The sequence below is a fragment of the Sturnira hondurensis genome, unplaced genomic scaffold, assembly GCF_014824575.4.
Source record: "Sturnira hondurensis isolate 20B ecotype Veracruz unplaced genomic scaffold, ASM1482457v3 Scaffold0010128, whole genome shotgun sequence".
Taxonomy (NCBI): domain Eukaryota; kingdom Metazoa; phylum Chordata; class Mammalia; order Chiroptera; family Phyllostomidae; genus Sturnira; species Sturnira hondurensis.
This window is the reverse complement of record NW_028082759.1, coordinates 11110296-11124102: the sequence shown is the minus strand read 5'-3', so window position 1 is coordinate 11124102 and position 13807 is coordinate 11110296. Positions and strand designations below refer to the sequence as shown.

Below are 13807 nucleotides of genomic sequence, written 5' to 3'. Positions count from 1 at the left end.
AATTTGTGCCCCAAATACAATACACAGGACGCCAACACGGGCTCTGCTGAAGCCGAGGCCAGGCTGTGGGAAGCATGGAGCCAGCCTCGCTGCCGCCGCCTCTGTTCTGTATCGGTACGAGGAGTTGCTGAGCTCGGCCTGTGTCAGCACACTGAGCTTTCTCTGCATTTTAGTCCACTATGACTTTTACATGAGTTTTCCTCATAATTAAAAAGAAACATTGGGAATCAATAATCATACACCTGAAGTACTTAGGCTCAGTGTTATGATAAAAATGCCCACCTCCTTTGCAGTTTTGTACAAAAGAATGCGAACAAAACTTACTTATTAACACAATGAGATGGAACTGATTCTCTTTTCCTATTTCCTCCTTCTGGAACATCAACCTAGTGAAGACGAATCAAGACAACAATTGTATTTTTTCAGATTTTAGTAAGATGAATATAAGGCTAGGTAATTAGGAAATAATTATCAAAATTAACAAGTTTAGATAGGTGCTAAAGGTAAGAAATTTAGAATTTGGGTTTTGAAAACAATATATATAGCCTATGATGCAGCCTTCTTTGAACAGCCAATCAATCCTTTTCTTATTTGCTGCAATAAGCACATTAATATCATTACAGCTGACTGAGTTTTCTCTTTCCCATGTCCTCCAAGTTAAGAACGTCAGATGAGGAGGACTGGAGAAGGGACTAGGCGTCAGCTGTCTGGGCACCCCTGCCACACCTACTCAAAGAGTGGGTAGGCTTCTGCAATACTTTTCCTGAGCCCAAAATAAAACACCTTAACCAAACTTGTGGATTCTCTCCATTTTCATAACTCTGGAACATTTTTCCCCCATCGGTGGGAACAGGGAAGGAAAAAAGGGATTGGTACTCAGTGAGCACCTACTAAGTGGCCAGCAATTTACTTAATACCTCATTTACAAGGCTCAGCGAAGCTAGGCTGTAACAAAATATTTGACCATAATGTATTCAGTCTGAAAACTACTGAAGGCTTGAGGTCTATATTCAATAAGTCAGTGTCCTTCTTGATGAATTTTAGAAGCTCAAAGTTTCAAAATAAATTTTTAAACTCACAGGCTTAGAAATCATACTTAAACCAACAACGTGGCAGATTTGGTGTAACTGATTTCAGTGAGGTAATGTGCTTCTGAAGTAGTGCTACACTGGGCTGAAGAAGAACGAGGACGAGCGCTAAAACTAACATTATCCTAACACTAACTTGGAGAATGTGGTTGGGTTTTTCCCAAGAATCGGGGAATATGTATACTAGACAATGTTAAAGGCCCACAGTTTTAATTCAAGAGACTCAAACTCATTTATATTGGAAAAATACAGGTTGTATGTTATATTTGTTTTCTAAGTCTCTGTAATGAAATACTCGTTGCTTCCCCTCCAATAGCTATTAATGCTCAGCCACTTACACTGGTTTAACGGTAGCTTCCAACACCACTAAGCTACGTCTGAGCCCAAGTCACACCTACCCTACTGTCACACCGTGGCAGTCTGAGTTTACCCCCACGTCCCACAGCCACTGGGCTCAGCCGTACAGGTACGCTTTTACAAGTCAGGCTGCAAGGGTGTATAGAATTCTGACAATTTCATATAGCTTTTCCCAATCAGACTTGAAATTATCACGTAAAAAAACATTAACGAACCACTACCTCCAACGAAAGTACTTTAGTATTCACAAATCTAATTTTCTAAGAGGTGAAAGGAAATACAATCAATGGAATGGAAAGAATGAAAGAAACCAAAAATAAAATATCTTAAAAGAACAGGAAAGTGGTAATTCCTCCAAGACAATCTTGTACTTTTTGAGTGTTGTCTACTAAATTTTTCAAAGAATTAACATATGTTCCTAAGTGCTTACCAACCCTCCAAGAAAGCTGACTCACCAGTTGACTTACAGATTTTTTCACCTTAGGATTTCAGATAGCATTTAGGAATTAGGTTCTATACCCCATAATGTATTACCAATTAACCATTACCAAGTTGAACAAACCTTTATTTATCAAATTTTTTAAACACCAAATGAATCAATGGAAGACAGAGCACTAGATCTCAAGAATCTAGGCATCTGGTTACTTTTCCCAAACTGCAGGTTAAACAGAACATAAGACCAATTAAACCAAGCACGACCCACTTACAATTACTCTGACGTAGTTGGCAGGAAATACCCCAGTCTGGTTTCTGCATTTCCCTCTGTACCAATCTGTATCTATTTTTTCCAGAAGATAAACAGTTTCTCCAGAAGTGAGATTCAAATCATCAACTTGCTCTGCAAAATAGAATTACAATTATGTATGATAAATCATTCTGGTTGCAGATTTGATTAAAGCAGAGCACAAAGTATTATTTAGTCTGTCCACCGAGGCAGTATGTTCTACTGATTCTGTGAACAAATTATACTAATCAAATCAATGCAAAATATATTTTTAAAAAACACATTGCTGTTATGAGCTTCCTCTTTTTTAAAAATTTTTATTTATTTATTCACTTATTTATTTTTTAGAGAGAGGGGAAAGGAGGGACAAAGAGGGAGAGAAACATCATTGTGTGTGAGAGACATCAGTTGGTCACCTCTCACACACTCCCGACTGGGAGCCTGGCCTGCAACCTAGGCATATGCCCCGAGTGGGAATTGAACCAGCAATCTTCTGGTTCCCAGGCCAGCATGCAACCCACTGAGCCACACCAGCCAGGGAATGAGGTTCCTCTTTTAAGGTCAAATTAGATACATTTAGCCCTGACTAGTGTGGCTCAGTGGGGTGGGCGTGGCCCCGCCAAGTAAAAGATCACAGGTTTGGTTACCGGTCAGAGCACACACCTGGGTTGTGGGCCCAGTCCCCAGGTGGGGACAGGACAGAGGCAAGGGATCAATGTTTCTCTCACATACTGATTGATGTTTCTCTCCCTTTTTCTCCCTCCCTTCCCCTTTCTCTAAAAATAAATAAATAAAACATTTAAAAAACGAAGTTATAAGTAAGTCAGAAGTTTATCTGTAGCTTTGGATATAAAAAGTATTTAAAACCTGATTTTAAAAAATTGCATTTTCATCTCACAATTGGTACTCACTGTTTTGAAAGTATTAAAATGTTTGTGATGCTAGGTTTGTTCACATGTATGGGAAACACCCGCTTTCTCTCTCACAGGGGGTTTCAAAAGAAAGGGTATACGGCTAAGCTTTCTGGAATGCTTGGGAGCAATCAATGATTGCTGAAGGCAGGTGATTGATAAGATGGCCTCTCCAGTCTAGGTCTCTGCTGCACAGAGAATGAAGAAAGATCCTCAGAGACTATCTGAAGGAGGCCATCTGCTCCGGGACCCTAAGGGCTCCTCCACTTTACTATTTCTGTACTCACCTGCTGGGAAATCATGAAGAACGACAGCATGAGGAGCGCTACTGTTAACAGGCTTCTGAGGGTAGCTTGCATCCTTAGGGGGAAAACAGGGCTGTGAACGATATGCAGGATGGATGCGGGATTTACATTCACGCTTGGGCCCATTTTTCTTTCCTCACTAGAGTCCTCTTGACATTATGGGTACAAGACGCAAAACACAGAGTTGAGCCAAATAAAAAAGTCAGTATCAAGTTGAAAAGGCATGTGTCCTCGCCAAGGGAGGCCAAAAATAACTCTCAATTATAATATCCTCCAGCATTTTTTAACAGAGTAAAACAAAAGGGAATTACTGAAATTTCTTTTTTTCCACCATAATCTATTTTATCTCCGAGCAGTGGTTGTTGACCTCTTTACCCATCAAGGGTAGCTTTCTCCTAAAACTGTGAAGAGGAATAAATCTTAAGAACAGAGCCTTAAAAGTTGCATCTTCATTAAGATGGGAAAAGAAGAAAGTTCTGTAATTGATGCTCTTGCCTTTCATAATGAAATGAGCTAATGACTTCCACAAAAGTATAATTCACAAAAGTAAAATCCATTTCATTTATTACCACTTAACTCCATGTTTTCTCTAATTGAAAAGCCAATGCTACCTCCTATGCCTGGCCTGCATTTTCTATTTAATCTGAATGGTTTATTCAATGGCAATTCAAGTAAATGAGCAAAGAGAATTCAATATTCTCTAACCATCTAGCCAACTGCCATACACTGACTAGAGAGATGGGGCAGTTGAAGAGTGACCTTCTCTCATTAACAAGCAGTTGTTATTCTTAGTTTCTTTACATAAACAGAGGCGAACAGTCCATATCATATCATCATCATCAAATCTGACCGAAGGGTATCGTTTGGAGTTACGATTTTAAAACTCTTCAACACTGGCAAACCAGTGAAGTAAAGGTAGGCAGACTTTTGTGTGCCATCTTGTCCCTTCGCCTCCTGCAATGACTCTGGCCCCCCCTCAGGGGTGTCCCCACACTCTGTCCCTCTGCCCCTCCCCTGGTCACGATGTGCTGCGTTGATCAGATGGCACTGTGGACAATGGCCCACTGTCTCCATTCCTATTCTAGGGCATCTCTGCTCAGACCTTTTCTGGATCTCACCTGCTTCTTCAACCAAGGTGCACCTGTGGAGGCACGCTGCCTTCTCCCCAGTTAGGGGAACTGAAACACCAATTCAGGCCACGAGAGGAATGGCTGATGGCAGTTCGTGAAATGAGCTTACCACAGTAACACTGACGTTGTCTTAGGGACTGCTTAGCGCGTTCCCCAAATGAATCAACATTGTGGGAATGCCAGGGGTTGTAGAAAAGCATTATAAGGTATTTTAAGTCTGAAGGGGCTTTTAAAAGTTATTATTTACATAATTTATTACATGTAATATGTGTGGATTTCATTTTTTCCTGATTTACATGTGTGGAAAAGGACTGACTATTCAATACATTGTGTTAGGCCTACATCCAGTCAAAAGAGTGGCGTAGGTAAACTAGTACTCACATCCTCCCACAACCACACCGAAATTACAACTGAACTACAGAACAACCATCATTCGGAACCACCAGAAATCTAGCTGAACAGAATCCCTACAGCTAAGGGTACAAAGAAGTCATAGTTAGGCTGGTGGGAAGGACAGAGGCCAGGAACAAGCGGATCTCACACCCATTTGTGGCGGATTAAAATCAGAAAGGATATCTAGGCTGCTGAGGTCCCACTGGGAATGAGGGGTTCCAGCCCCACAGCAGGCGCCCTAGCCCAAGGTTCCAGTGCAAGAAGAGAAATCCCCATAACATCTGGATGTGAAAACTAGCAGGGATTTAGGTTGAGGGAGACAGAGAGCTGCTGGAGTCTCAGGCAGTTCCTCTTAAAGGGCCCACACATTGACTTCCTTGGACCCATTTACTCTGAGCTCCAGTGCTGGGGCAGCGGCTTGAAAGGCACCAGGAATATACAGGGAGAAACTGAATTGTCTGGCAACAGGGCAACAGCTGGAGGGGCAGCTTGCTCCCAGACAGAAATGCTGGCAGAGGCCATTGTTCTATTGCTGGCAGGTGGACACCACAAAGCAGGCAGGTGGACACCACATCTGAGTCTCTATCAACCTGGTTCTCTATCACACTGTTTGCCCCACCCTGGTGATTCCCTGAGGCCCTGCCCCGCCTAACATCTGGACCTACCCAAGCTGTTTCCAGTGGCTTTTCCACCCAAATGGCCTCTTTTCAGACTTTCCTAAAAAACCAAACAAACCTGGGAATGTAGAAGAGGTGGGATAATACCTTGGTTCTCCCAATGAGCTTCCCTCTCTGCATGGATTACCCTGGCCATGCTGCTCATCACCCTGGCCTGGTAGGTGAGGGGCGCCCAGAAAACGCCAAACAGGGTTGGCTAAAGGCGTCAGTGCAGTTCAGACCACACCACTGGGGTGGATATCTGGTAGGCAAATCTAATATATTTCAAAACTGTTTTTAATACAATTCTAAGTTCTAAAACAAGTGGGTAATTAGAATAGCTAATATTCATTGTTCCCTCGCCGTGCTACTTGCTGTGTTAAACACCTTATGTGCATTAATTAGCTCATTTAATTTTTAAACATCTTTTGATATATAATTCACATATCATAAAATTCACCCATTTACAGTATACACAGTTTTACTATATTCACAGAATTGTGCAAGCATCCCCACAATCTGTTTAAAACGTTGTTTTTTTTTTTATCACTTCCCAAAGAAACTCACCCATTAGCAGTCACTCTCCATTTACCACCATTATCCCCGCCACTCCCGCCAGCCCTAGGCCGCCACTAATCTGCTTTCTGGATTTACCTGTGCTGGACTTTTATATAAATGGAACATATAACATGTCAATTCTATAAACGCTGTGAGGAATTATCATACCTATTTCATACATTTAAAAAATGCAGTTTAGCCCTGGCTGCTGTAGCTCGGTGGATTGAGCACGGGCCTGCGAACCAAAAGATCGCAGTTCGATTCCCCATCAGGGCACATGCCTGGGTTGCAGGCCAGTTCCCAGCAGGGGCCAGTTCCCAGCCAGGGATGCACGAGAAGCAACCATACATTGACATTTCTCTCCCTCTCTCCTTCTCTCCCCTCCTATAGATAGATAAATAAATAAATAAATAAAATGCAGTTTAGAGATAACTACCTAAGGTGGTGGAAGGAGAACCAAAAACCATCTCCTCTCCCTGAAGCCCAAATCCGTGCTCGACCCAGGTAACCATCTCCCACTTTCCCCAAAATATGCAGATTCAACCTCCACTGACAGCATTTTATATTCGGTTTCCTAAGATAGGGGTAAGTATAACACATTTTTAGAAAGCTTTACCTTAAAACCAGGCTTTCAAACAGGGAAGATTTATTATCTAGAAACTGTACGGCTGGCCATGCACCCAGAAGCCCAACACAGGCTTCATTTTAGTACCACCTGTAGTTGGCCACTGGAGGCAACTGCAAACCTCTGGTACAAGATGAGTACATCATTTTTAATGTGGAAAAGAAAACTGGACTGTTTAAAGAAAGCTTCTCATCTTTTTAGCTTCTATTTTCCCTAAAGAAAAGCGATTTGGCAGCCCAAGTCCACGATTACCCCTCAGGGTGCTCTGAGAGAGGAAGGGGCGCTGTGACGGATAGATACCGCTGCATCAGAACAAAGAGGGAAGGAGTGGCAGAAGAACTTCCCCCACGTGAATTAAATTTAGGATTTTCCCAGCATCCCAGCTGCACCCAGCTGCTTATCATGTACCTTCTGTGCTCTCTAATATACAAATTTTAATTTCTCAGCAAACTTCAAAAGATAAGGGGCCTTCTAAAAAGAAAGATTCGGACTAGATTATGAAAAGTAGGATGAATGGGAAACCAAATACTTTACTTGGGTTACATGTTTGCTGGGTCTTACTTTTCATGTTTGCTACATTAACAGTGAAAATTTAACTGGCTAACTAAAAGCTCTTTTAAAAATATACCTCTAAACATACTCCAGTGGCATTTTTCTTGATAAAGAAATAACCTTCAGTGATCACTGCATTCTCCCTGGATCCACAAATGTGATGGGCTTAAATTGTAACTTCAGGTTGGTGGGTTACATTTCATTATTTTAGGAGCTATAATCAGAAAAAGCAGGAAAGCAGGTTTACACAAAGCTTAAAGCTTAAAGGGAAGTGCTTTTTTTTATCTCAGACTGAGCATTTATAAGGGCCCCTTTAAAATAATTATCCATTCTGCTAGGAAACTAATCTCTGGCACTTCAGTAAACACCTTTACAGTATTTTTAAAATAAATGTCCCTCTCAGTTGAAAGTTAATGACTGAGCGCGCTGGCTGCCCTAAGTCAGCACGACACGAAGAAGGCAGAACACGTGGTGGTCACTGTGCATCACGGTGATTCGTAAGGCAGTGGCAAGTCTCTTAGAGGTAATTTATTCTTAAAATGGAATAAAATGCTGCCATAATTTTTACTCCGGTTACGAAATTCTAATAAAAACCTGAGAATGAGATGTAATTAATAGTTCTATGAAATGAGCCACCAGGGGTGACAGGAGCCACCGTATGATATTAATTCCTCACGTTTGGTCTGCTCCTAAGATGTCCGTCAAGTGGGGTGATAATCTTCATCTGAGACAGGTGAACTCTGCCCGTGTCTTCTCCCTTTCGGCATTCGAAGTAATTATTTTCCGCCTGCTTCAGCAGCACAAGCACATCCCCACGCTGTAAGGTAAAACACCACTCTCTGAAGCAATTATTATTTAATAAAACATTATTACTTTTTCCACATTTTAATCTTTGGAGCCTAAGGCATTTAATAATGCAGTAACAGAGGCTGGTGACTTTTTTACATTTGTCAGTAAAGAAAGAGCTCTGCTTTACCTTACAAGAGAGTTCTCCGGGGTTTTGCGGGACAATGTCTTCATTGGCAATTCCATGAGGCACAGACAGCTTAAATGTAAACCAATAAAAGGATTACTCACAATCAAACCACCTCCTCATAAATGGCTGGTCATCTGGGGATTTGACAGGTGTGCCTGAAGAAGAACAGCTTCTCCCGGAAAATCTTTCCCTGGCTTCCTCGTGCTCTAGGTCTAGTGGGGCCTGCCATTTCTCACGGAGACTGAGTCCCCGGGGGTGTGGCGCTGAGCCCGCAGCAGCCGAATGTGGCCTGAAGTTCTCTTGAACCACCAGAACCAGGAGGCCCTATTCTACAGGAGAAGGTCCGCCAAGTCCTCTGGGCACCCGAAGGACAGTCAGCACCGACCTCACGGCCTGTTGACGGCCACCTTGGAGTCGGGTTCTCAATGACTGTTGCCTTCTGAAGGCTGATGGAGGACTGGCACCTCCTCTATAGTGCTGCGCTGACTGCTCCATTTGCCTCGAATCTCACCTTCTAGAGCGTCTCTGCTACCAAGCTTCTACTTCAACCCGAGTCACTGCCTGACCCCAGTCACCTTCCCTGTCCACAAGGCTCTGTCTGACCTTGGAATGGTTTTTACATCTGTACCCCTGGCCAGGGGACTCTGTTCTCTGCCTTGGCTAATTCTGGCTGACGAGTACAGGTCAAAGTGCCTTTACGATATAAAGGCATATCCAAGAAAATGTGATTGCATAAGCTCACTTCCAACAAGGCAAGAGAACCTGCTTGGGCCCTTCCATCACTCGGGAGCCAACACACAGAGCACGAGGGCTGGGTGGTGGCACCTCCCGGTGTTCCTGTCAGAGTCTAGGGCTCCCAATGTACCCAGGTCCCTGGTTAGCCATTTAACAGTGAGATAGCTTTGGAAAATGGGAATTAAAAAATTATTTCATAATGAGACATACTACTGCAATATGCCATTATTTTAGACTTACTAAGTTCTTCAAATGCCTTATTGACATTGCGCAGCTATGCTGAGGACCATAAGCAAAATTTGGTTTCTCCTGAGTGAGGCTCTTCCGGGAATGGTCAATGCAAGTACAGACTTCACAACTAGTAACACTGTTTTCTTTTCTTTTTTTTAGTAACACTATTTTCATAGTATGACTTAACGGTTAAGAGCACGGGCTCAGGGTCAGTTGATCTGTGTTCAAAAGTTGGCCCCTCCATTAACCAGCCTTGTGCCCCTGTACACAGGTCACAAAGCTAGTTACTGAATGGCTCTGTGTACGATTTCCCTCATCTGTATAATAAACACAATAGCAGTTATCGACCTCACAGTGCTGATATGAGGAGTAAGTGATATTTGGCCCATAATTAGTACTCAACACATCAGCTACTATTTTTATTCATTCTCTAGTTTTAAGTAACCTAACCCAAAAATTATCCCCGGGTTTTAGCAATTAAAATGCTCATCAGTTGAAATGAATACAATTATTTATAAATACGCCATCTCTCTCTTATCTGTCTATGGAGGATTTTGAAAAATCCCAATGGCTTAAAGCAAAAGTGATGTCTGGCCCCCTGATGGAAATGCAGCAAACGTCAAATTATCAGCTGCCGTCTTTGGCAAAAGCTACTGTCATACATTTGTTTGGAAAGTACAAACAGTTCGGCTGTCCTTGTCGTTATTCATTCTAGTCTCTACCAGATTAAGCCGACCAAGGTGACGAGAGGACATCAACTCTGTTTTTCAGTACGGGAAATGACTTACGGTCATATGATGAGAACAAATGTTCATAAGAGAATAAAATTAATAACTGCGCTATCTCAATTATTGATGAAAACTTCGAACTGGTAACTATCAAATGGACCATGATAATTAGGTTTATAAAAGGGGAAAATCAGGGAAAAACCATCCATCTAAATAAGACATTTCTATTTTAAGTTTAACTCTGTGGGCAAGGGATATTTAACATCTGCCAGAGTTACTCTCGTTAGTCTCATCTACTGGGTCAGGTTTTTCAGAGTTTCTGTTTGGTCAATCCCTGTCCGCACTACTTCCTATGTTTCTCCTAATAATGAAACCTGGCTTTAAACACCTAGGTTAATTAAGACCTAAGCAGGCCTATGGCCTACTTATTTAAAGCACTCTTAGGGTCAAGGGTTAAGTCCACATTTGCCTCATCATCCTCTTTTAAGGGATACTGGATCTTATCCATTACTTTAGGATAAGTCTCTTGACCACAAACATTTTTAAAAGCAGAATTTACCATGTATTTCCTGTAGAGAGGGTGTCCTGGTTTAGGGCGAGGGGGGAGCACTGGATCCTGACTTTTAAAAACCTGACTCTTGGTTTTTGAGAGTCTGGACACCAAGTTATTTTGTTTCTTCTGAAGATCCATGTCAGAAGAAGAGCGATTGAAAGGCAGTTTTTTATTCGATGTTCTGATTGCAGAAAGTCTGGGAGGAGGTGGTCGTTCAGGGGGTGCCTTGGGGGGAGGTTGCCGAGCTGGTGTGACTTTTCCATTTACGGGTCTGAAAGGCAATGTGGGAGCTGTGAGTCAGTGTTTGATCAGTATCAGGTTCTGCTTTGTCCTCTCTCAACACACACACACACACACACACACCCCTTTCTACTAGGGTAATACAATTACCTCAACAAGCAGGGCATGCTCTTTCTGAGCACATGGCTGCTGCATTAAACATTATATTATTGGAGGAAATGCCATTGATGTTCCAGCTTCCTCTTATCTTGCACTAGAGATTCATTAGTTCAAGATAAACAAGCATTTACTATCATGAGCTCTCCAAGGCCCCATTTGCTCTTAAACATGCCATGACTGTTTCAGGAAACTAAGCACTTTCCACCAAAGTCTGAGATGAAAAGCTTGTAATGAGATACCAGGTTTATGTGATGTGGTCTAGTCCATGATTAGAAAAGGAACTTCACACTCTCCTAATATTCATGTTATAAGAATTATTATCCCAATGCCAGTTGAGATTAATATAAAGAAAGTTGTCTTGAAAATGAGATAGGACAATCGTCCATTACTTTGAAAGCCGTTCTCTAACCCCAGTGACAAACGTAGTAATCTCCAACACACATCTTCTGACAGCATCACAGCTCTTTGTTCAAACAGCCTGGAACTCAGGGAGGCAGGTCAACACTGAGCTCACAAAGCCTGTCTCCCTTTGGAAATGCCCAAACCAGGCTGGTTTCTCCTAATGAGGAGTGTGTGAAGGTGTGAGAGTGTATGAGTATGAGTGTGTGTGTTCATTCCAGACGTGGAGTAGTTGTAGGTTCAGAAAGGAGTCTTGTTCATTTGGAGAAAAGTAACAAGAGATCTATGTTCGAGTTCTGTGAGTTTTTGGACTGTGTTAAAAGAAAGAAGTAGCGATTCCTACAACCTGCTGTCAGAAGCAGATGGCAGGCCAGTGGCCTGGGTGAATTCATGAGTTTAATGTGTCTCTGAAAGATCGAAGGCCAACAGTACAACAGTACTCAGTTTTGAAGGGAGAAAGGGGAGCCCAGTCTCTGAGTCATTTAAGTGCTCTCCCGCTAGCTTTTTTAAAGCTTTCCCACACTCACCTTGGGGGCAGCCTTGGGGGTCCTCGCACAGAACCTCCTGTTTGACCAGCCTGGTCGGATTCCTGCAAGTATCAGAATGTTTTTTTAGTTATAGTTCATCTGAAGTAAGACCTTGTCAAGAGGAATGGTGGACAACTTCTTGACTGGCTCTATAAATGAAAATGTAGCTGAGTTAGAGAAAGTAAAACAAGTTAGAGACAAAGTAGGGTACGTTTTTAGTTTTGAGCAATATTAACTCATCCTGAGTTCCCACCTAAATTGTCCAAAGCCTAATGCAAGGAAAGACAGAGAGGAGGAAACCGGGGATATTGCCCCACCAATTGCCCTGCATGGTTACACACCCAGCCCATTCATTAGGTATCAACGATGATATTTAAATCATGACAGGTTAACATAGTAGCAATGTAAGCAGGAACTGTAGGGAATTAAAAACAAAACAAAACACACAACAGCCCTGGCTGGTATAGCTCAGTGGATTGAGCGTGGGTCTATGAACCAAGGGACCTCAGGTTCAATTCCCAATCAGGGCATGTGCCTGGGTTGCAGGCCAGGTCCCCAGTGTAGGGCGTGTGAAAGGCAGCCACACATTGATGTTTCCTGCCCTCTCTCCTTCCCTTCCTCTCTCTCTAAAAATAAATAAATAAAAATATTTTTAAAAAAACACTCACACAACATGTGGCCTTTATTTATCCCATGATGACACATGAGACATGCACTGTTGCTAGTAAGTAAAGTGATTGTTGTGCTTAGAACAGGCAGGTCTCTCGTCACTGGATGGTTGACACATCCTGCAGTGGGTTCTGAACTAGAAGGAGGTGGTAACAATAAAAGCAGCTTAAGGGGCGGCCTGAAAGAAAGGCATGTGTGGAGGGACAGAAAAGGCCCCAAGGCAGAATAACTTGTACCACCACAGCAGAGGGGTGGGGTGTGCTGAGAAGACTTTGGTAGGAAAGAATGTAAGGGATAATTCGAAAAACAAAAGACAGCCTGGGATGTTTTAGCTTAACAGCAGAGGAGAGAAACTGGAAGTGTGGAGAGCAACAGAGAACTTTTTCTGTGGGAAGGGGTTCCAACTGGGCTATTGAAATAGCTTTCCTGGACATGTTCTAGCCCAAGGATTGGGAAATGAGTATAATACGTGGAAAATATTTTCAGATGTTATGCTGAATGAGAAGTTAAAGGATCTCAAAGCCAAAACTTCTGTTTTCATAGGGCAAATTATTTCATAATGAGACATATGAATGTCTCCTCACCAAATTCTTCAAATTCTGATTGAATCTCTCTCTCTCTCTCTCTCTCAACCTTTTCTTCTTTCTAAGCCCCTAACACTGAAATCCAGAAAGTGATATTTCTCCAAGACCTCATAAGGGGGGGGAAACACCAGCTTTTTAAAATTACACTGCCTTTTAAAAATAAAACTATACCTTGGGAGACCTTTAAGCTAATTCAAACTGTTTCCCTCATTCACTTATATATACGTAAGTACGTTAAAACTCCCTTCCGTGGTTTTTAATTCAAACAGCACGTTTATAATTTTTCCTTAAATACCAAATGATTAATTGCCGATAACTGTGACCGCTGAAATATGTTTCAATGTTTTAAAATCCCATTTTTAAAAACAAATTAAGCTTGCCCTTAAAACTTGGTCTCACTAATGAGTTCAGTTAATGTAGTGAAGCGTCATCAGCTCATAAACCTGCAGTATCCCAGACTATAGTCCATGCCTTATAAATACGCTGCTGCCTGTATTTCCCCTGACAAATACTGCTACGGCACTTGAAAAACTCATTTATTTCTTTGCCCACTTTTAAAACAAGCAGAATAGGCAGACAGGCAGGATCTTTCATTGCTTTTCCTCAACATTACCATTGTTAGATACCTTAATAATTAAAAACAAAAATGTTTAAATACAGATGTATAATTTTGACATAGAAAGTTATAGATGTACTGTAATATATCC

At 42.0% G+C, this 13807-nt stretch overlaps 1 protein-coding gene across 8 annotated transcripts in view; it reads right to left on the bottom strand.

Moving 5' to 3' along the window:
* Positions 1-13807, bottom strand: part of SH3D19 (SH3 domain containing 19) — a 150817-nt gene that overhangs the window by 12657 nt on the left and 124353 nt on the right. For 4 of the 8 annotated variants that reach the window (XM_037058411.1, XM_037058410.1, XM_037058415.1 and 1 more), the window contains 7 exons: positions 11848-11909; positions 10529-10793; positions 8276-8344; positions 7976-8116; positions 3368-3458; positions 2153-2283; positions 325-386 (listed from right to left, as the gene is read on the bottom strand). In XM_037058411.1, coding sequence (XP_036914306.1) covers positions 325-386; positions 2153-2283; positions 3368-3458; positions 7976-8116; positions 8276-8344; positions 10529-10793; positions 11848-11909 — 821 coding nt within the window. The remainder of the gene's footprint in view (positions 1-324; positions 387-2152; positions 2284-3367; positions 3459-7975; positions 8117-8275; positions 8345-10528; positions 10794-11847; positions 11910-13807) is intronic. The other 4 variants (XM_037058414.1, XM_037058413.1, XM_037058417.1 and 1 more) reach the window with 1 other exon arrangement.